The sequence below is a fragment of the Leptodactylus fuscus genome, chromosome 2 (genome assembly GCF_031893055.1).
Source record: "Leptodactylus fuscus isolate aLepFus1 chromosome 2, aLepFus1.hap2, whole genome shotgun sequence".
In the NCBI taxonomy this organism is placed as follows: Eukaryota; Metazoa; Chordata; class Amphibia; order Anura; family Leptodactylidae; genus Leptodactylus; species Leptodactylus fuscus.
The window spans coordinates 160,486,114-160,505,442 of NC_134266.1; the positions used below are offsets into that span (position 1 = coordinate 160,486,114).

The 19,329-nt window shown below is 41.2% G+C and overlaps 1 protein-coding gene across 2 annotated transcripts in view; it reads left to right on the forward strand.

Moving 5' to 3' along the window:
* The window catches only part of CBLB (Cbl proto-oncogene B), a 155,444-nt gene that overhangs the window by 92,792 nt on the left and 43,323 nt on the right, over positions 1 to 19,329 (forward strand). For both annotated transcript variants that reach the window (XM_075264962.1, XM_075264963.1), the window contains exons 6-8: positions 4,627 to 4,748; positions 4,845 to 4,982; positions 18,878 to 18,965. In XM_075264962.1, coding sequence (XP_075121063.1) covers positions 4,627 to 4,748; positions 4,845 to 4,982; positions 18,878 to 18,965 — 348 coding nt within the window. The remainder of the gene's footprint in view (positions 1 to 4,626; positions 4,749 to 4,844; positions 4,983 to 18,877; positions 18,966 to 19,329) is intronic.

Genomic DNA, 19,329 nt, shown 5'->3' on the forward strand with positions numbered 1-19,329 from the left:
CATCAGATGTTGGGTACATTGTGGTCATAAAGGGATGGACATGGTCAGCAACAATACTCAGGTAGGCTTTGGCGTTGCAATGATGCTCAATTGGTACCAAGGGGCCCAAAGAGTACCAAGAAAATATTCCCCACACCATGACACCACCACCACCAGCCTGAACCGTTGATACAAGGCAGGATGGATCCATGCTTTCATGTTGTTGACGCCAAATTCTGACCCTACCATCCGAATGTCGCAGCAGAAATCGAGACTCATCAGACCAGGCAACGTTTTTCCAATCTTCAATTGTCCAATTTCGATGAGCTTGTGCAAATTGTAGCCTCAGTTTCCTGTTCTTAGCTGAAAGGAGTGGCACCCGGTGTGGTCTTCTGCTGCTGTAGCCCATCTGCCTCAAAGTTCGACATACTGTGCATTCAGAGATGCTCTTCTGGCTACCTTGGTTGTAACGGGTGGCTATTTGAGTCACTGTTGCCTTTCTATCAGCTCGAACCAGTCTGGCCATTCTCCTCTGACCTCTGGCATCAACAACGCATTTCCGCCCACAGAACTGCCGCTCACTGGATGTTTTTTCTTTTTCGGACCATTCTCTGTAAACCCTAGAGATGGTTGTGCGTGAAAATCCCAGTAGATCAGCAGTTTCTGAAATACTCAGACCAGCCCTTCTGGCGCCAACAACCATGCCACATTCAAAGGCACTCAAATCACCTTTCTTCCCCATACTGATGCTCGGTTTGAACTGCAGGAGATTGTCTTGATCATGTCTACATGCCTAAATGCACTGAGTTGCCGCCATGTGATTGGCTGATTAGAAATTAAGTGTTAACGAGCAGTTGGACAGGTGTACCTAATAAAGTGGCCGGTGAGTGTAATTCACATGATGCGAGTTGCAAAAACGCAATGGTTTTTGAAATTGCAGCATTTCCACAGCAGATTTTTTCTGCAGTGTGTGGATGGGATTAGCCAGAATCCCAAACGCTTTGTAGGTACTATAATGCACTGCATTTTTGCCGTAGCAACCAAAACACAGCATGTTCGCAATGTGGGGCCTTAAAGGGGTTGTCTGGGAAGAAAGCTTTCCAGCGTTATAGTCTGTAACCAAATTAAAGTAACACTGTCAACTTATATAAAGCTTTTTGTTGGCGCTACATGGACCTTCTTTACAGTGAGACTTTACAATCAAGTTGCATACAGTTCAATATACTGTTTTCCTCTAAACTGTTCATAGGATTTAAATTACACAGTCGCAATAGAAAAAGTCTCCATGTAGACCCAACCTTACAGCAAGCCCATTGCATCGTACTTGCCATTTTATTTGTAGGCAATGTGTTCTACAGTGGAGGAGCTAAACAGATTAATCATTGTATATTATACAGTATAGTTGTATATGAAATACTTTATTATTTCTATTTTATTTAATTTATTATTGCAACTTTCCATTTTATTCTCTTAGATTTCTGCTTGTTTTGGGCTTAGTAGTCATGTGGGTGGATCTATTCAGTGACGGTCAGCTGTCTCTACATGCACACACATACATACAAGAAAGTCAACCAGTGAATATGCCCACCCGCGTGATCTCAGAATGAGGACAGATGTAAATGAATAAAATACTGTTATATAACGGAACTTTTCTTACCAAACTATATACATCATTATTCTCAGCTACGGCTGCGGTGTAAGGATTTATTTACACTTCCATTTAATACTGATGTGTTCCCCACAAACGGCACACAATCCTTACACTTATGTGTGGTTTTTTTGGCTATGGTTTTTCACTGACATGAAAAACAGATCAACCATTTTTACAAAAAAAAAAAAAAATGCTGTACTTTATATGTCAGCCTGTCAATGATTTTCATGGACTCATAGACATTAATGGCCTTCATTTATGTGCAAAATGGACCAAAAGTCAAATCACAGACTGACTGACCATGAAAAACTTTGGACATCTGAATGAGTGCATTAAAAATCAGTAGGTTTGTGTTCTGCCCATTGGGAACAAAAGCAGTAAATGTCCATATTATATAGCAACGTGAACAAGCCCTTACACAATGCTTGTAGCTCTCACAGCATTTTAGCTCTACATGGAAACCTTTTATCGCAACTCTCCATTTTATACCCAAGCCAGAATAATACATTGAGCTGTATGCAGCTTGATCAGAAAGTCTTGTTACAAAGTCTTTTATATACTGTTACTTTGTGTCAGTCGCTGTTATTGCCGAAAGTTCACAAAAATATGTACCTAGGTAGATGGCTCTATTATGTGGAGGCTTTTTCAAAATGGAAATGTATGCCACTAAAATGAGTGTCATATGTGTAGCGTGTGGTTATGTTTAACTCGCATTAAGTAAAAGTTTCAAGAATAAAGAATAGGGAAGAAGTAGGGGGTCAAAACTGCCAGAGAACAGGATATATCGTAGTTGTTGCTAAATGTTACTACTTGGTACAATACTAATAAAAGGTATATGATTGAAATATGTTTTCATAGTCTACATACCATTACATACCATTGCTTCCTTTCTACATGAATGACATACATGCCTATTGGAATCATACACTGAAAGTTTTTCTACCCTTTTGTAAAAATCCAGGAGAAGCTCCATAATCAGTTCCAGCATTTCACACTATTGTTGCTAGAGACTTAAGGCTGAACAGTTTATCTGTCTCCGAATACGCTGACTGATTTACTTGGTGTTTTAGCTTGGTCTTTCTGCAGTGGAGATAAAAATAATCCACTTTTGAGGCCATCATGGTAGAAGCTTGTTAAACGCATTTCTGCTAAATCCAAATACTGCTTGCTTTAAACACATCTTGACCGGCGTTTCTACTAAGCTGATTTAAGGGGGCATTTTGTGAAAAGTCATTTCTATCTTTTTATTTCTTGTATTGCACTTCTAGCTTAATATGAGTTGACTATAGCTAAGGCTTAAAGATTTAGAAATTATGTTTTCATTTTGGCATTATACCAGTCTATAATGTCATTTTTTTCCAACATGTATCCTTAGATGGTTTCATTCTAGAAATGTTAACATATGAAATTTGGATCTAGAGTACTGGATTTAGACCTACAGTACAGGATTTCATCTCCTAAGCATGATGTAAGGGCTAGTTCACATGGGGCACGATATGGCGTATTTTGGTCCTGATTGTGACGCGGGAAGCCACGTCAGAATAGGCTCAAAATGCGCCTGCCACGACTGTTGCAGCTTCCGACAGTCGCGGCTTCCCGCTCTGGAGTAGATCCAAATGAATGGGCCTAGTCCGGAGGGTGCTGCCGCAAGGCAGACGCCAGAGCTGAATCAGCCGCTGAATCCGCCTGAAAAAAGGGCAGCTCACTTCTTTATTTTCCGTGAGCGGGAAAAAGTAAGCTAGCGTTCTACATAGACCTCTACTGTGAGGGGGCAGATTCTGATGTGGATTTTGCGCCAAAATCCACTCCCTCTTGCCCCGTGTGAACGAGCCCTTAGTCTACCTGAAGAGAAGTCCGACCTTTCATGCCTTGCCTATCCTTTATTAAATCTATTTACTGTATATCTGATTATTTTGTCTTAAATACATAGTACTGTATAATGCTTTAAACTTAGTGCATACGTTAGAGTACCCCCAAAATAATGTCAGATATTGTGCAGAGTGTTATTGTATGATAGATTATTAATCTAATAAAAGAGCATGGCCCTGTCCGCACAGAACCAGTCACCTCTGTCTACATGCTCCTGCTCTCAGAATGAACTCGGCTGCAATGTGCAGGAGACTTATGCTGCCCTCTAATGGTAACAGCTAGTAAAACGAGCATGTCGTCCCAGCCACAGGACTCTGGGAAATGAGGAAGTGGGCTGTTTATGTTTTTAACTGTATGCTCTCATAGTAGACTCTGATTTTTAATAACATTATATTCCTGTGTACTGGGCAGTAATCTAGATTTATTCTTTGTAAATGGAAGGTGTATGCCTATTCAAGACACTTAGTTTTATTTATAGAGATACACTTTAAGGCTACAGCCCCATGCAGTGAATCGCTGCAAAAAAACTACGGCAAAAACATGTGGCAGTTTTTTCTATAGCGTTTTTCACAGAAAGTCTGCTCCTACTATACTTATACAGAAACACCATCCACTTTGCAGGTACTGTAGTACGCAGCCTTTTTTCAGCGTTTCCGTCGTGGTCAAGACGCTGCAGTTTTGCAACAAGGGACCCCGGCCTAAATGTGTGTTCTCTAGACATTGGAGGTATAACTCCTGTGTTAATACTTTGCGAATAGTTTTGCAATACACTTTCAATTCATCCCAGTTTTCTAGATCGCTTCTTGCTGTGACTCTTTGTTTACTTCCAATGAGTAAAAATCCAGTCCATGGTCATGAGATGGACACACAGGAGGATGGCTTGCTACAGTGATAGACATCTTGTACATGTATACATCACATGACCATGGAGTGTTCATCACATAATCATGGACTGCTTTTTATCCACTGGGAGTAAACAATGAGGGGGAAAAAAATCACGTTTCTCTAATCTCTAATCACTTTAAATAATATCTTCAATAAAAAAACACCTCCATTTTCATTAACCTGCTTTTAATAAAATTGAATATCCAAATAAATGCTACTATTTCTCTTTGCCTTTCTCTCAGCCCTGGGGCTCCATACTAAGGAACTGGAACTTTTTAGCAGTGACTCATCCAGGATATATGGCTTTTCTAACCTACGATGAAGTCAAGGCACGTTTACAGAAGTACAGCACTAAGCCCGGAAGGTAAATCATGAGTTCTTCTTCCCCGTTACTACATTTGTTTGTGCTTGTAAATGTATATCTGTGGCTCATGTGACTTTTAATGTTTTTACCTTACAGTTACATTTTTCGATTAAGTTGCACAAGACTGGGACAGTGGGCTATTGGCTACGTGACTAGTGATGGGAATATCCTACAGACAATACCTCATAACAAACCTCTGTTTCAAGCTCTGATTGACGGCAGTCGAGAAGGATTGTGAGTATTTTTGTGAGCCGCATAATAACACCATAATAGTCTATATACAGGTATAGCATTATATAGATTTGGGTTTGAGCTTGTGATTTAGAACAACATAGTAAGAAACAGTTAAAGCATGACTAAACATCTGAACAACTTTTGATTTTCTGGCAGCATTTGTGTCATTAATTCATTTTTTAATGTACTTTTATTACCAAATTTTAGCTCCTTTGTATGAAATCCTGTATTTCTTCATTCTTTCCCCTGCATTTCTATTGAGAGCTGTCCTCTGCTCCTCACTGTGTATGGTGTCTTATGTGTGTAATCCAGAGAAAATAAGGTTGGGGGACCTTATATTCATTTGCTTTACACACAAGCCCACGCGCCATACACAATGCAAAGCAGGGGACAGCTTTACAGCTTTCAACAGAAAAGCAAGGGAAAAAATAAAGACATGCAGGATTTCACAGAAAGGAGACAACATTTGTTAATACAATATATTACACAATGTATCAATAACAAAAATACTGCCAGAAAATCAAATGATGTTGGAAAGTTTAGTTACACTTTAAATGACAAATTCAGCCCTGCTATGTCTAAACTAGTGTTTTTTTTTTGTTTTTTTTTGTAAGTGCATGACTACAGAAATATCTAAATGTATGGGTACAGCCAAGAACTTTAGGTCATTCGCTTGTCTGCAATTTGTGTACTTGGAGTTGGTCTTTTCATCACTGAAATTACATAGGGACTATAGATAAGCTGTAATGGTAAGGTAAAGAAATGATAGTAGATGATAAATATCACCCAGTGTGATACAGTGAATCCTTAATGACCATGGTGTTTATGTGAAGATGCTCTGAGTATAGGCCATGCTAGTTGGTACTTTGCAAAGATATAATTACCGTAACTGGTTCCTATGTAGAAGTCTCCTGATGTCGCTGCATCTCAAGATATGCTAGTCTCAGCGTAGTAAAGTAATACGTCTTAAATTTTGTTCACGTCTGTTGAACAGACATTACATCATGGATTGCAGTGTTTTGATGGGGGAAAATAGTGTTCCTGTATGAAACTCTGCAAGGTCATTTATAGTACCTAACAGATGGAAGTCAGCTCACTTCACATGCGTTTGAATGCTCGTATTTGGATGTATGGCAGACCCAGCAAGCATCTAGATTCAATTCTTTTGCAGCTTTATTATGGATCAGACAAAGTCAAACCCACCAGAGCCACTGTAAGGTGAGAATGTTTGGGTGCACAGTCTGTCCATTATGAAACCGTTCCATTACTGCATTATGGCTCCTGGTTATAGAAATGACGGTAAAGATGTGAGCAGATGCTGAAGTTTTGACTTTCAGGCTCTATATCTCACCATCCACTACAGCTTCCAACGTAAGGCTACCATCATTTTGTAGACAATCTTCTATAAATTTGCCTTGCAACTGTTTAGCATATAATTAGTTAATCCAGATATTGTCATGTTACTGTATTGTTACTGTTTTGCTCCTGGTGGTGTTAAAACCTTTTTCTTCTTGTATACTATAAATTAAAAGCTGTTCTCACGATTCCAAATAACTCAGTGTATTATTAAAGGCTGCATGTACAAGCCCGGCGTAACTCCGTGTGCATGCAGCCTTAGGGTGCATGCACACTACGTAACGCCGGGTGTGTATGAGAGCCGTACACGCCGGCATTACGGCAGACTGCCGAACACTTCCCATTCACTTCAATGGGAGCGCTCGTAACAGCGGCGTTTACGAGCGCTCCCATTGAAGTGAATGGGAAGTGTTCGGCAGCCCTGCTGTAACGCCGGCGTGTACGGCTCTCATACACGCCCGGCGTTACGTAGTGTGCATGCACCCTTAGGTTGATTCCAAAGAGAAAGATTGCAGGTTCAATTTAAGGATCAGCCTTGAAAAAGATTTCCCAAGAAAAGAGAAACTGCATCATCCAGCTCATTGATAGTGGTCTCTCGGCTAAGAAAATTGCCAAACTGCATCGTGTGAGTGCCATGAAAATTGGAATAATATGAATTGAAGTCCATTTATCCATTCAAAAGCCAAAAAATAGAAGTCCAGTCGAAATATCAAAGTCAACAAGTTGGCTCACCATTAGTTCTGGTGCAACAACATCCATGCATGCGATGCGCGTTACACAAGTATGGAATGGTGGCCCGAAAAAGGTGAGGAAGCCACAACTTCAATATTGTCATAAGAAGCGTCAGCTTCAGTTTGCAAAAAAGTAGAAAAAGTAGAAGATTAGAAACAGGTGATTTGGAGACATGGCACGAAAGTCAATAGACTGGACTCTAATGGATGCAAATGTGTGTGGAAGAAACGAGGGAAAAGGGGGCTAATGGATTGAGAAATTGAAGCAACTGTCAAGTTTGGAAGCCTGATAAAATGGAGTTGTTTCACTCCATGGATACTTGACCAGGATTGATGGTAGTTCTCAGTGCTGAGCTGTATATGTGAGTATCCTACTTGATTCACTTTTCACACTCGAGTATTCTGGGTATGAAAAGGTAAACATAGTGTTCCAGCAGGACAATGACCCTAAACATACTTCGAGATTAGTTATACTACTTCATTGTCCTTTAACCATTTATTTGCTAATCATACACTAAATAATTGTAAATAAAATTTATGTATGAGTTAGCCAAGATGATTGCCTATAAAATGATGGTTGTGCTGTAGTGGATGGTGTGATAAGGAGCCTGAAAGTCACAAGTTCAAAACATTGTTACCCTTTTGATTGTCAGTGTAAATTGACAATTCAGTTTGAGATTTTTACCTGCAATAGCATCTGTTAATAATTGCCACTCAATTGATTCAGTGGAGTTGGATTTTTTTTCTCTTGTTCCTCACTGTTCCAGAGCAATAAGTACAGTTAGTTTTGGTGCCTGATGGGTTACTTAGGCTGTACTATCAGGAGGGCAGTGTGAGGCAGGTGGTCATGATTCAGAACTCCAGTCAGAGGTGGACAGTGTCTTACAATGCTCCCTCAGGAGTATAGAGCCTAAATAACATATGAGGCATCAAAACTAGAAGTACCTAATTCTTGGGAATGGTGGGGGCAAGAGAAAAGCGGAGCAGCACCTTATTAAATGATGCAAGAACTGGACTTTGTGGAAGAGGTGAACGTTTCTCTTTAAAGAGAACCTTTCATCAGATTGTGCACAGGCGGTTCCATATACCGCTGGAAAGCTGACAGTGCGCTGAATTCAACGCACTGCCAGCTTTCCTGTTCTGTGCCCCGGGTGAAGAGCTATTGGTACTGGTACCATAGCTCTTCACAGTCAGAAGGGCATTTCTGACAGTCTGTCAGGAACGTTCTTCTGCACAGCGGCGCCAATAGCGCTGTAGTGTGTGAGCGGGGAGGAACACCCCCTCCGTCTGCTCACAGTACTTGTCCATAGACGAGCACTATCAGGAGCGGAGGGGGCGTTCCTCCCCGCTCACACACTACAGCGCTATTGGCACTACTGTGCAGAAGGACGTTCCTGACAGACTGTCAGAAATGCCCATCTGACTGTGAAGGAGCTACGGTACCGGCACTGAATTCAGTGCACTGTCTGCTTTCCAGCGGTATATAACACTGCATGTGCCCAAATCCATGAAAGGTCCTCTTTAAGTCCTGGCTTTAATTGGCATGTTTTTTTGTTTTTTTTTTGGCCATTCCTTTATTATTGTCTAACGCTCATGAGGGACTTGCTTCACATGTCATAATCCTCACGAGGACCCTGCTATGTTTCATGTAAATATCCACATAGATTAAAAAAGCAGATTGTACACAGATTTGTATTAGCATGAGGATGCTTGTGTGTCCAGACAGAGTGTGTGCCAGTTTCATTCACTTTGCATGCAATTTGATAGATATATCATGGATTCTTAACTTAATGAGTCCTAAATTGCATTTCTAGCCTCATTTAAAAGGAAAAATTCAAAGGAAAAAGAAATCCTAGAAGGTTGCAGATCATTTCCTGTCACTTCGAAAACTATATCGCCACACGAAAATGTGATTTCCTAGTTCCTTCGCTGGGTCTGAGCTTTGGTTTAAATAGGGTCACCATTGATGATCCAGAGTGAGATTTAGATTATTTTATTCATCTATAAGTTTTATAACCTTGTTATATCTTGTCAAACAGTTTTTCAGGTTAACCCAAAGAATGACTAGTATATAATAAAATAAGAGGTGTTTAATAAATGAAAAGAGATAATACTTAGCTTTGGCTATCGATGTAATAGCTCACTGGATGGAGAGTCCCATTATATATAATGCACTGATATATCTCTCTATATTATAAAAATGAATTCTTGTCTGTCCGTCCGTCCGTCCGTCCGTCCGTCCGTCTGTCTGTTCTCTAATGCGAACCAAACGACTGGACCGATCTTCACCAAATCTGGTACAGAGATACTTCAGATATCCGGGAAGGTTTAAGATGAGACTCCAACTCGCTCGAACGTACCGTTGCTGAGATACAGTATTCCAAACACAATGCCCCCCCCTAGCCAATACAAACCTGCAAAACTTTCACTCATATTCCAACTGCAATACACACGGTCACTCCACAATACAACACTGATATCCAAACTGAGATACACGCATCAGAGGATTAGATACACAGATCAGCACACAGTATCACACGCCAGAGGATTAGATACACGGGTCTGCACACAGTCCCACACACCAGAGGATTAAATACGCACTTCTGCACACAGTTCCACACACTGAAGGATTTGATACGTGCATCTGCACACGGTTCCACATGCCGAAGGATTAGATACAGGCGTCTACACACAGTTCCACACTTCAGAGGATTAGATACGCGCGTCTGCACACAGTTGTACACGCCATAAGATTAGATACACGCATCTGCACAGAGTACCGCATGCCTTAGGATTAGATACACGCGTCTACGCACAGTTCCACACTCCAGACGATAAGATACGCGCATCTGCACACAGTTGTACACGCCATAGGATTAGATACACGCGTCTGCACACAATACCACATGCAGTAGGATTAGATACGCGCGTCTACACATAGTTCCACACGCCGAAGGATTAGATACGCGCCTCTTCACACAATACCACACAGGGGAGGATTAGATACGTGTGTGTGCACACAGTACCACACTTTGGAGGATTAGATACATGCCTCTGCTCACAGTACTACAAGCCAGAGAATTAGATACGCGTCTCAGCACACAGTATCACATGGGGGAGGATTAGATACGCGCGTCTACACACTACCACAGGATTAGATACGCGCGTCTGCACACAGTACCACATGCCAGAGGATTGGATACGCGCGACTACACACAGTTCCACACGCCGTAGGATTAGATATGCGCCTCTTCACACAATACCACACAGGGGAGGATTAGATACACGTGTCTTCACACAGTTGTACATGCCATAGGATTAGATACCCGCGTCTGCACACAGTACCACATGCCGTAGGATTAGATACGCGTGTCTGCACACAGTACCACATGCCGTAGGATTAGATACACGCGTCTACACACAGTTCCACACTCCAGAGGATTAGATACACGCGTCTGCACACAGTACCACATGAAGTAGGATTAGATACGCGCGTCTACACATAGTTCCACACGCCGAAGGATTAGATACATGCCTCTTCACACAATACCACACAGGGGAGGATTAGATACGTGTGTGTGCACACAGTATCACACTTTGGAGGATTAGATACATGCCTCTGCACACAGTACCACAAGCCAGAGAATTAGATACGCGTCTCAGCACACAGTATCACACGGGGGAGGATTAGATACGCGCATCTGCACACAGTACCACACGGGGGAGGATTAGATACGCGCGTCTACACACAGTTCCACATGCCGTAGGATTAGATACGCGCCTCTACACACAATACCACACAGGGGAGGATTAGATACACGTGTCTTTACACAGTTGTACACGCCATAGGATTAGATACACGCGTCTGCACACAGTACCACATGCTGTAGGATTAGATACGCGCGTCTACACACAGTACCACATGCCGTAGGATTAGATAAGCGTGTCTGCACACAGTACCACACATGCCATAGGATTAGATACGCGCGTCTACACACAGTTCCGCACGCCGTAGGATTAGATACGCGCCTCTTCACACAATACCACACAGGGGAGGATTAAATATGCGCGTCTGCACACAGTACCAAATTCCGTAGGATTAGATACGCGCGTCTGCACACAGTACCAAATTCCGTAGGATTAGATACGCGCATCTGCACACAGTACCAAATTCCGTAGGATTAGATACGCGCGTCTGCACACAGTACCAAATTCCGTAGGATTAGATACGCGCGTCTGCACACAGTACCACATGCCGTAGGATTAGATACCCACGTCTACACACAGTTCCACATGCCGTAGGATTATTTACGCACCTCTTTACACAATACCACACAGGGGAGGATTAGATACGTGCATCTGCACACAGTACCACACGACCGAGGGTTAGATGTGCGCGTCTGCACACAGTTACACACGCTGAAGGATTAGATACGTGTGTCTGCTCTAAGTACCACACGGGGGAGGATTAGATACGCACATCTGCACACAGTTCAACACGCTGGAGGATTAGATATGCATGTCTTCACATAGTATAACTGCCAGAGGATTAGATACGCGTTTTTACACACAGTATCACATGGAGAAGGATTAGATATGCGCATCTGCACACAGTACCACACGCCAGAGGATTGGATATGCACATCTGCACACAGTTCCATACGCCGGAGGATTAGAAACGCATGTTTGCACACTGTACCACATGTCGTAGTATTAGATACGCGCGTCTGCACACACTACCATACGCCGGGGGATTGGATACATGCGTCTGCACACAATACCACACACCAGAGGATTAGATAAGCAGGTCTGCACACAGTACCACATGCCGTAGGATTAGATACGTGCGTCTGCTTACAGATCCACACGCCAGAGGAATAAATACATGCATCTTCACACAGTTGTACACGCCATAGGATTAGATAAACACGTCTGCATACAGTACCAAATGCTGTAGGATTAGATACGCGCGTCTACACACAGTTCCACACGCAGTAGGATTAGATACGCGCCTCTTCACACAATACCACATAGGAGAGGATTAGATACGTGCATCTGAACACAGTACCACACTTTGGAGGATTAGATACAGGCCTCTGCACACAGTACCACGTGCCAGAGAATTAGATACGCGTCTCAGCACACAGTTCCACATGGGGGAGGATTAGATACGCGCATCTGCACACAGTTTCACTTAGTGGAGGATTAGATACACGCCTTTTCACACAATACCACACGGGGAGGATTAGATATGTGCATCTGCACAAAGTACCACACCAACAAGGATTGGATACTTGCATCTAAACACAGTACCACATGGGGAAGGATTAGATACAGCTTTACTCCAGGTATCCATAACAACTGTTCACAGGTTTTTCACTGACATTCAAAATGAGATACACATAATCACATGACGCTTATGGACATACATACAAACCACATACAAAATACATCAGTGCAAAATTGGACAATTCTTATGGGGCCACTACACAAACATAATATGTAATATACCCGTGCGAAGCCGGGTCCTCCCTCTAGTACTGTATATATACTCATCGTTCAATGGCGTCCAGATGCAGTGGACTTCTTCAAATGATTCTAGCTGTGGCTAATAAACACTAGCCCCTACAGTTTTTATAGTACCTTTTAGGATGAGCGAGGAACTGAGTGATCAGCTTATAACATGACTATTTATGGTACAGGATCTACTGAGAAGTACAGAAAGTATATGAAAATACAAAAAAAGTATACCGAACTAGAGTGATCAGTCCTATAGATGTGCAACAAGAAACACATATAGACCGATCAGTAAGACCGTAACCCTGTCATATCACATCGATATGACACTATGATTTTGTGGAAAAAAACATGTCCTGTTATAATATGTAGGTGAGAGAATAAACTGTCAGTTGAGAAGGATGTGTCACATTTGTGTGGGCAGTTGCATATTTAGTCACCTTCTGCATCTGATCAGGACTTTTTGTCAATCTAGACCATGAAGATTATTTGTGTATTTTGTCCATTTGGATATACAGATGTAATACCATTTAGCTTAGCATCTGTGCATTTACTACACTGTGACACAAGTTATATTGACCATTGAAATGGCTTGTTTTCTGTGATAAGATGTCATTCTGCAGCAGGTTACGATGTCAGGTTAAGGTTTGCCACATTTACATCAAGTTATAAACATGTGAACGTACTGTAGACTAGAGATGAGCAAGTTTTTCAAAACTCTATTCGGCAGCTTTGTCCAATTTTCCGATATGATTCGATCCCAATTAATTTGCAGAAAATCATGTTAAAAAACAGCAATTTCCTGGCTGCAGAGAGCCTGTATAATGGTGTAGAACACTGTGGCTTTTAGTGATGTCCCACTAGGGGACCTGAATCAGCAATGCACTGATCGCTGGTTCAGCACTATAGACTGCAATACACATATATTGTAAATGCATAGACTGACTTTCTCACTTCTGGGCAGGATTAACCAGGTATTGGGGGCTACTAGCAGATCAGGATAACTGACATATCAGCACCCCCGATCTCACTGCAGGGTGTGCCGAGGGGACATGTAGCATGGCGGAACCTCTTGCATGTAGCGGTCATGTTTGACTGCGGAATCCAAGGGGTCAGAACCCCCGATTGGACCTGTGCTCTAACCAAGGGTTATGGAGCAGGGTGTTAACTATCAGTTACAACTAACACCTGCTCCCGATGCTGTGGACAGTCGTGGAGGGGTTAAAGGGCTGTGACATCACAGAGCTGGCTGGCTGCTGATTGGCTGCATGCAAGGCATTGGGAATGATCCCACTTTCCAAGAGCTCATTGCCCCATGTCCTAACGTGTAGCATCCATTTTATGAAATGGATCCATTTTATCAAAAAATACAATTCATTACTATGAAGCGTGACGAAATCCGGATTCAATGCAAATAGAATATTACATGAAATTCGGATCAAATTCCACTTCGTCAGCTTTGATTTGCTCATCTCTACTGTAGACATAAGTGACATTGACAATTTTTGAACTCTGCACACCATTTTTATACGCTGTTGTGTATCTAAGGTTACATTCACAGTTGCGTCAGAGTTGTTGGAGACTCCGTGGCAATGTCTTTTTCATCTGCCACTCGCAGTTTAAAAAAAGACACCGGACTGACCCTATTATAGTCAAAGGGGACAGTATAGCTCTATATGTTATCGCTAGATTAGCAGCTCTCTGACGGACCAGAACAACAGACAACCAACGCTAATGTGAACTTAGCATAATGCTTTTCTGGAGTCAGTTTCCACAAATTTTTATGCATTTCTTTTTAAATTATGCTTTAATGTAAGGGCCAGTTCACACGGAGTTAATGCCCTCGCATTCTGGCACGTATACGTGGCTTCCATGCGTGTGAAAGTGATACCAATGCTCCTCAGTGTGTCAGGTGTCTACTTTAGGAAATGATTTTGGAGAATAATATGAATTATATATTTTAGAATTCTGGTTTTATTTGTATTTCTCAGAAGTGTCTTGCAGTGAAATGGTTAATACCCCATTAGCTATACTAATATATCCTATACTATATATAGTACTATAGATTGAAAACAAGATTGCGAATCTATACTACAAAAACAAGTAAAATATGGCATGCTTTCCACTTTCAGCACGCTATTGAGCAAGTGAAGCTGTCCCAGTTGCCAAAACAAGGCTGTCACTTCAGACGCCAAGTACAATTTATTTCACATTGTGATAAAATCTTTGATATTTCTGCTACATTGTACGTGATAGGGACATCTACCAACCAGGAAATGGAATGATTATTTTTTCTGATAAACTATGTTCGTTTCTACTTTCAACACATGTTTTAAAACGCCCCAAAAAAGAAACTACCATTCTTTCTAAAAACAAGCAGAAATATTTCTGAATTGTTGTGTCTATAGGAAAAAAGGATCAAATAAAACCTTTGCTCCACCTACACAATCTATTAACAATGTTGGTGACTTTTGTTTTCCTGTGAAAGAATGAATAGTACTCCAGATACAATAAAATGCAGCACAGAGAGGGGAAAAAAATTAGAATATGAGGGTCATTATTAACATAAAGAAAAGCTCCTGCCAGCCCGCCGGCATGGGGGAGGGATGATTGTTCTTTTTGCTCTCACTGGCAGGTCCCCTCTCTTCCTGCCTTTCCTTTAGGGCTTATGCATACATCCAATTTTCAGTGTTCTGTATGTTTTTCTTAAAGAGATTCTATCATTGGGAAAACTCATTTTTAACTAAGCATATATTTGCCTAGCCTTTAGAAAGACTATTCCAGACATACCTTTAATTTATTAATTGTCTCAGCCGGTTTTGAATTAGCCCGCATTTATTGATATGCTAATTAGCCAGAACGGTGCATTTGGAAATTCACTGAGAACTGTCTGATATGTGTACACAGAGGGGGAGGTGAGAGCAGGGAGGCTGCTACTTCTGCTGATGACAGAGTGCACCTTGCTGGCTAATTAGCATATCAATAATAATTTTATTTTTTGTATTATATTTCTTTAAAGCTTCTTACTTTTACATAATTTTATGGGAGATTCTATACATTACTATCGCTGCTGGCCATAGCCCCCCCCCCCAAAAAAAAAAAAAAAAAAAAAAAAAAAAATATTTTTTTTTTGCTTGACTCCAGTATAAGCCGACGGGAGTGCTTTTTCAGCACAAAAACTGTGCTGAAAAACTCGGCTTATACTAGAGTATATACGGTATATAAAATGCTGTGGAATATCATAGAGCTATGCAAGTAAGCAAAATAAATAAGTAAATACAGCATGTCCTATTGTTGCCAATTTCTCACTAAAGATTTTGCCCATTGATGTCAGTGGGATTAATAAAAAATGGATTAAAAACAAAAGAATCTCGGGTGTTAAAAATGAACACAAAATGCAACTTATATGCAACTTGTTTAGAGCTCATGCTCAAACATCAAATTTTATCCTATGGTTAAGGCCCCACCTTGTGGAAACAGCTTTTTTTGTTGCAGATTTTGCTGTGTGTTTTTTTGAGCCAAAGCCAGGAGTGGATCGAGCAGAAGACGGAAACATAACTGCTTCCTAGATATTTTCCATTTCTTTTGTAGCCAAATCTGCAACAAAAAAAAAAGCATTTACACAACATGGGTTCTTAGCCTAACAAATGTGCTTCGTCACTGTTATTACAGGAGTATTCCCATCTCTGCCAAACGTGGCCCGATATGGGAATACTTTGTTTGTTCCTCCATCCATCAATTTGAAGTTACGAAAACACCGCTCTACACTGTTTCACTAAGGCCCTGTTACAAAATGAAGAGGCATTTGAGATGGACATCCACTTTGGATTTCTCTCTATTTTCCCCACAGCGGGATGCTGATCCAGACCATTGGCTTTCTGCCGCTGAATAGCAGGGAGTCTTGAGCCTGCTACAATCTTTGCTTTCCGTTGAGAACAGGCAAGGTGTTCCATACTGGAGTGGGTGACCTAGATAGATAAGGTATTGAAGCCGCAAGCAGTGTGTATTTTGTTTATCTTTTTGGCTGTGGCTTGCTGCGTGGGGCCTTAGGCTGGTCTTACACAACCGTAATGATTCTACGGTCCGCATGTTGCTGAGCAGCAACACTAGTTGCTGATTGGCTACATACACTCCGCAGATGTCCATGTCCTGTCGCACTCGCCCATAGAGTTCTATGGGTGAGTCCGTGCAGTGCCACATTTCACAGGCATTACGGACATGCTGTATAAATTGCGAACCACGCTTGCGGCCCAGCCACACCATGGATAAAATATCCAGTGGTGTAAGAGGCCGCATTGAGTATATGTCCGCAAATGGTCCGCAATTGAAAACCCTCAATTGCGGACCATTTGCGGACTTACATTATGGTCGTGTAAGACCAGCCTTAGCCTAAAAAAGAAAAACTTCGCATTGCGCTTTTTTCCGCATCTCTTTTCACAGAAAGTCAGAAACCCTGGAGTTTCTCTAAAAAAAAACACATCGGGGCTACAATTGGTGGCATAAACGCATCATGGTTTTTCCCGCAGCGCTTTTTTACAGACATTCTGCAGACATTCTGTTTCTATATTATATCTTTATGGAAAATGCCAGCATTTCTGTAGGTGTAATTGACATTCACAAAAAAGCAATGGTTTTTGAAATCGCAGCATGTCCAATGTGTGGATGAGATTATCTAGAATCCCATCCACTTTGCAGATGCTGTAAAACATAGAATTTTTGCAATGTGTGGCATTACAATGCAAAGTGTCACAGTTATCCATAATGAAGAGAACCTTCTGAGGCATAGGACAATTTTTGGTGACTGTGATTGGTCATCGCTAATGTAACAGAAAGTAAATCACAATTCAACAATTTATTATTCCTATATCTTTAGACCTAAAAAAAAGCATAAAATATAAATAAAATAGTTTCTAAACACACTATAGATATTCGAGTCCCACATTAACGCACAATGTAAAATTTAAAGAAGTGGTAACCCTGGAGTTCCTCTATAAACAAAACCGCATTGAGGCTAAAAACCATGGTGGAGAGGTATTGCGTTTTTTTTCTTGTAGTGCTTTTAACAAAAAGTCCGCAGTATTTTCCTCTGCTGACTTTCTGCTCCAATTATACCTATGCAGAAAATGTCTACGTTTCCGTAGGTATAATTGACGTGCTGCGATTTCAAAAACTGTTGCGTTTTTGTAAAACTCAGCAAGTCCACTGCGGATATTTTTCTGCACTGTGTGTATGGGATTAGCCAGAATCCCATCCACTTTGCAAGGATTGTAAAACACTGCGTTTTTTTGCCATGGCGTTTGCACTGCTGCAAAATCGAACCGTTTACACTATTTAGCCTAAGAAATTATTTTTCAGGCGTTAATAAATGGATTTTTTTTTTTTTTTTTTTTTAGAAAACTATGATAAGCTGAAGCCTGTTCAGTTTTCAAAGAGGCTTTAATAATGTGAGCAGCATATTTTTCAGTGTCTTTACAGTAAATGGTTGAATAATCTGCGTTATTATGAGCATGTATGGAAATATAAATAAGCCTCTGTTCACATCTGCACCATTGTTCCCATTTATCACAGTCCATAAAGTTCCACCAAGGTGTCACTTGTTTTGACAGGAAAAAATAGCGATGCATGAAGTGCAATTTTTCTTATGAAATATGATGGAATCAGTGACACGTGTTCCGAACATAGACGTGAACCCAACAGAAGTGAACAATATACCATCTATAGTTATATCTAATAATGTGCAGACTGAAGAATTCAAGCCAGAAGCGGATCCATTTTTCTCCAGTTAGTAATATGAAGTGGTACCTGCTAGGCATCTCACTTTTATCTCTGTTTCTATTTGCTTTCTGAATGGAACCCCAACTATAGACCTGCAGGGCAAATCCTAATATCTGAGATGCAGACCTCAAGCATCAAACAGCAAAGTTGTATGTTCTGTTCTTTACAGAGTGTAGAAAGCAGACTAGTTTCATGGGGAGTTGCAACCAGTGAATAGTACGAGAGTGAAATACTGTCAGGAAAACAAATGTGTCTTTGCTTCATCTATTTCTTGTTTTTATAGCAGCAGCATATTCCATAGCACACTTCAGATTACGCTAGGTTCAGCTTTCCGTTCTTCGCACGTGGACAAAATTTTTGGTACCTCTCGTTTAATGAAAGAAAACCCCACAATGGTCACAGACATAACTTGAATCTGAGAAAAGTAATAATAAAGTGTACAGTATGCAGTTTCAGTGTTTCGAGTTCATTGTGCACAGCTCTGCACCTTTACTAACTGTCTTTTTACATTTCCAGTTACCTGTATCCTGATGGCCGAAGCTATAACCCAGACTTGACAGGTCTATGTGAGCCCACACCCCATGATCACATCAAAGTTACCCAGGTATCTGGTTTTATGTCAGGAAAGCTTTCCATCTGTTTATTATGTTGTATTATGCAAAAACTTAGACTTTTATTCTGCAACTATGTATGAATGATCTTAGAAAAACACCAGGACTTTTCTATTCCGGTTCCAGTTCTCCTAGGTGGCCCATGTTCCTCATGCTGCAGGATGATACCACCAAGGCCTGTGATTTTGCAGATATCACTGTATTCCTGCATTGAAAAGAGAGAGTAAAAATGTGAATGGATAAAGATTACAATTTGATTTGGCTAAACGTGATATGAAACTGGCAGCGTTGTGGAGAGATGTTTCCCCCCCCCCCCCCCCCCCCCCCAAAACTGAATGACTATTATCCATGGCCTGT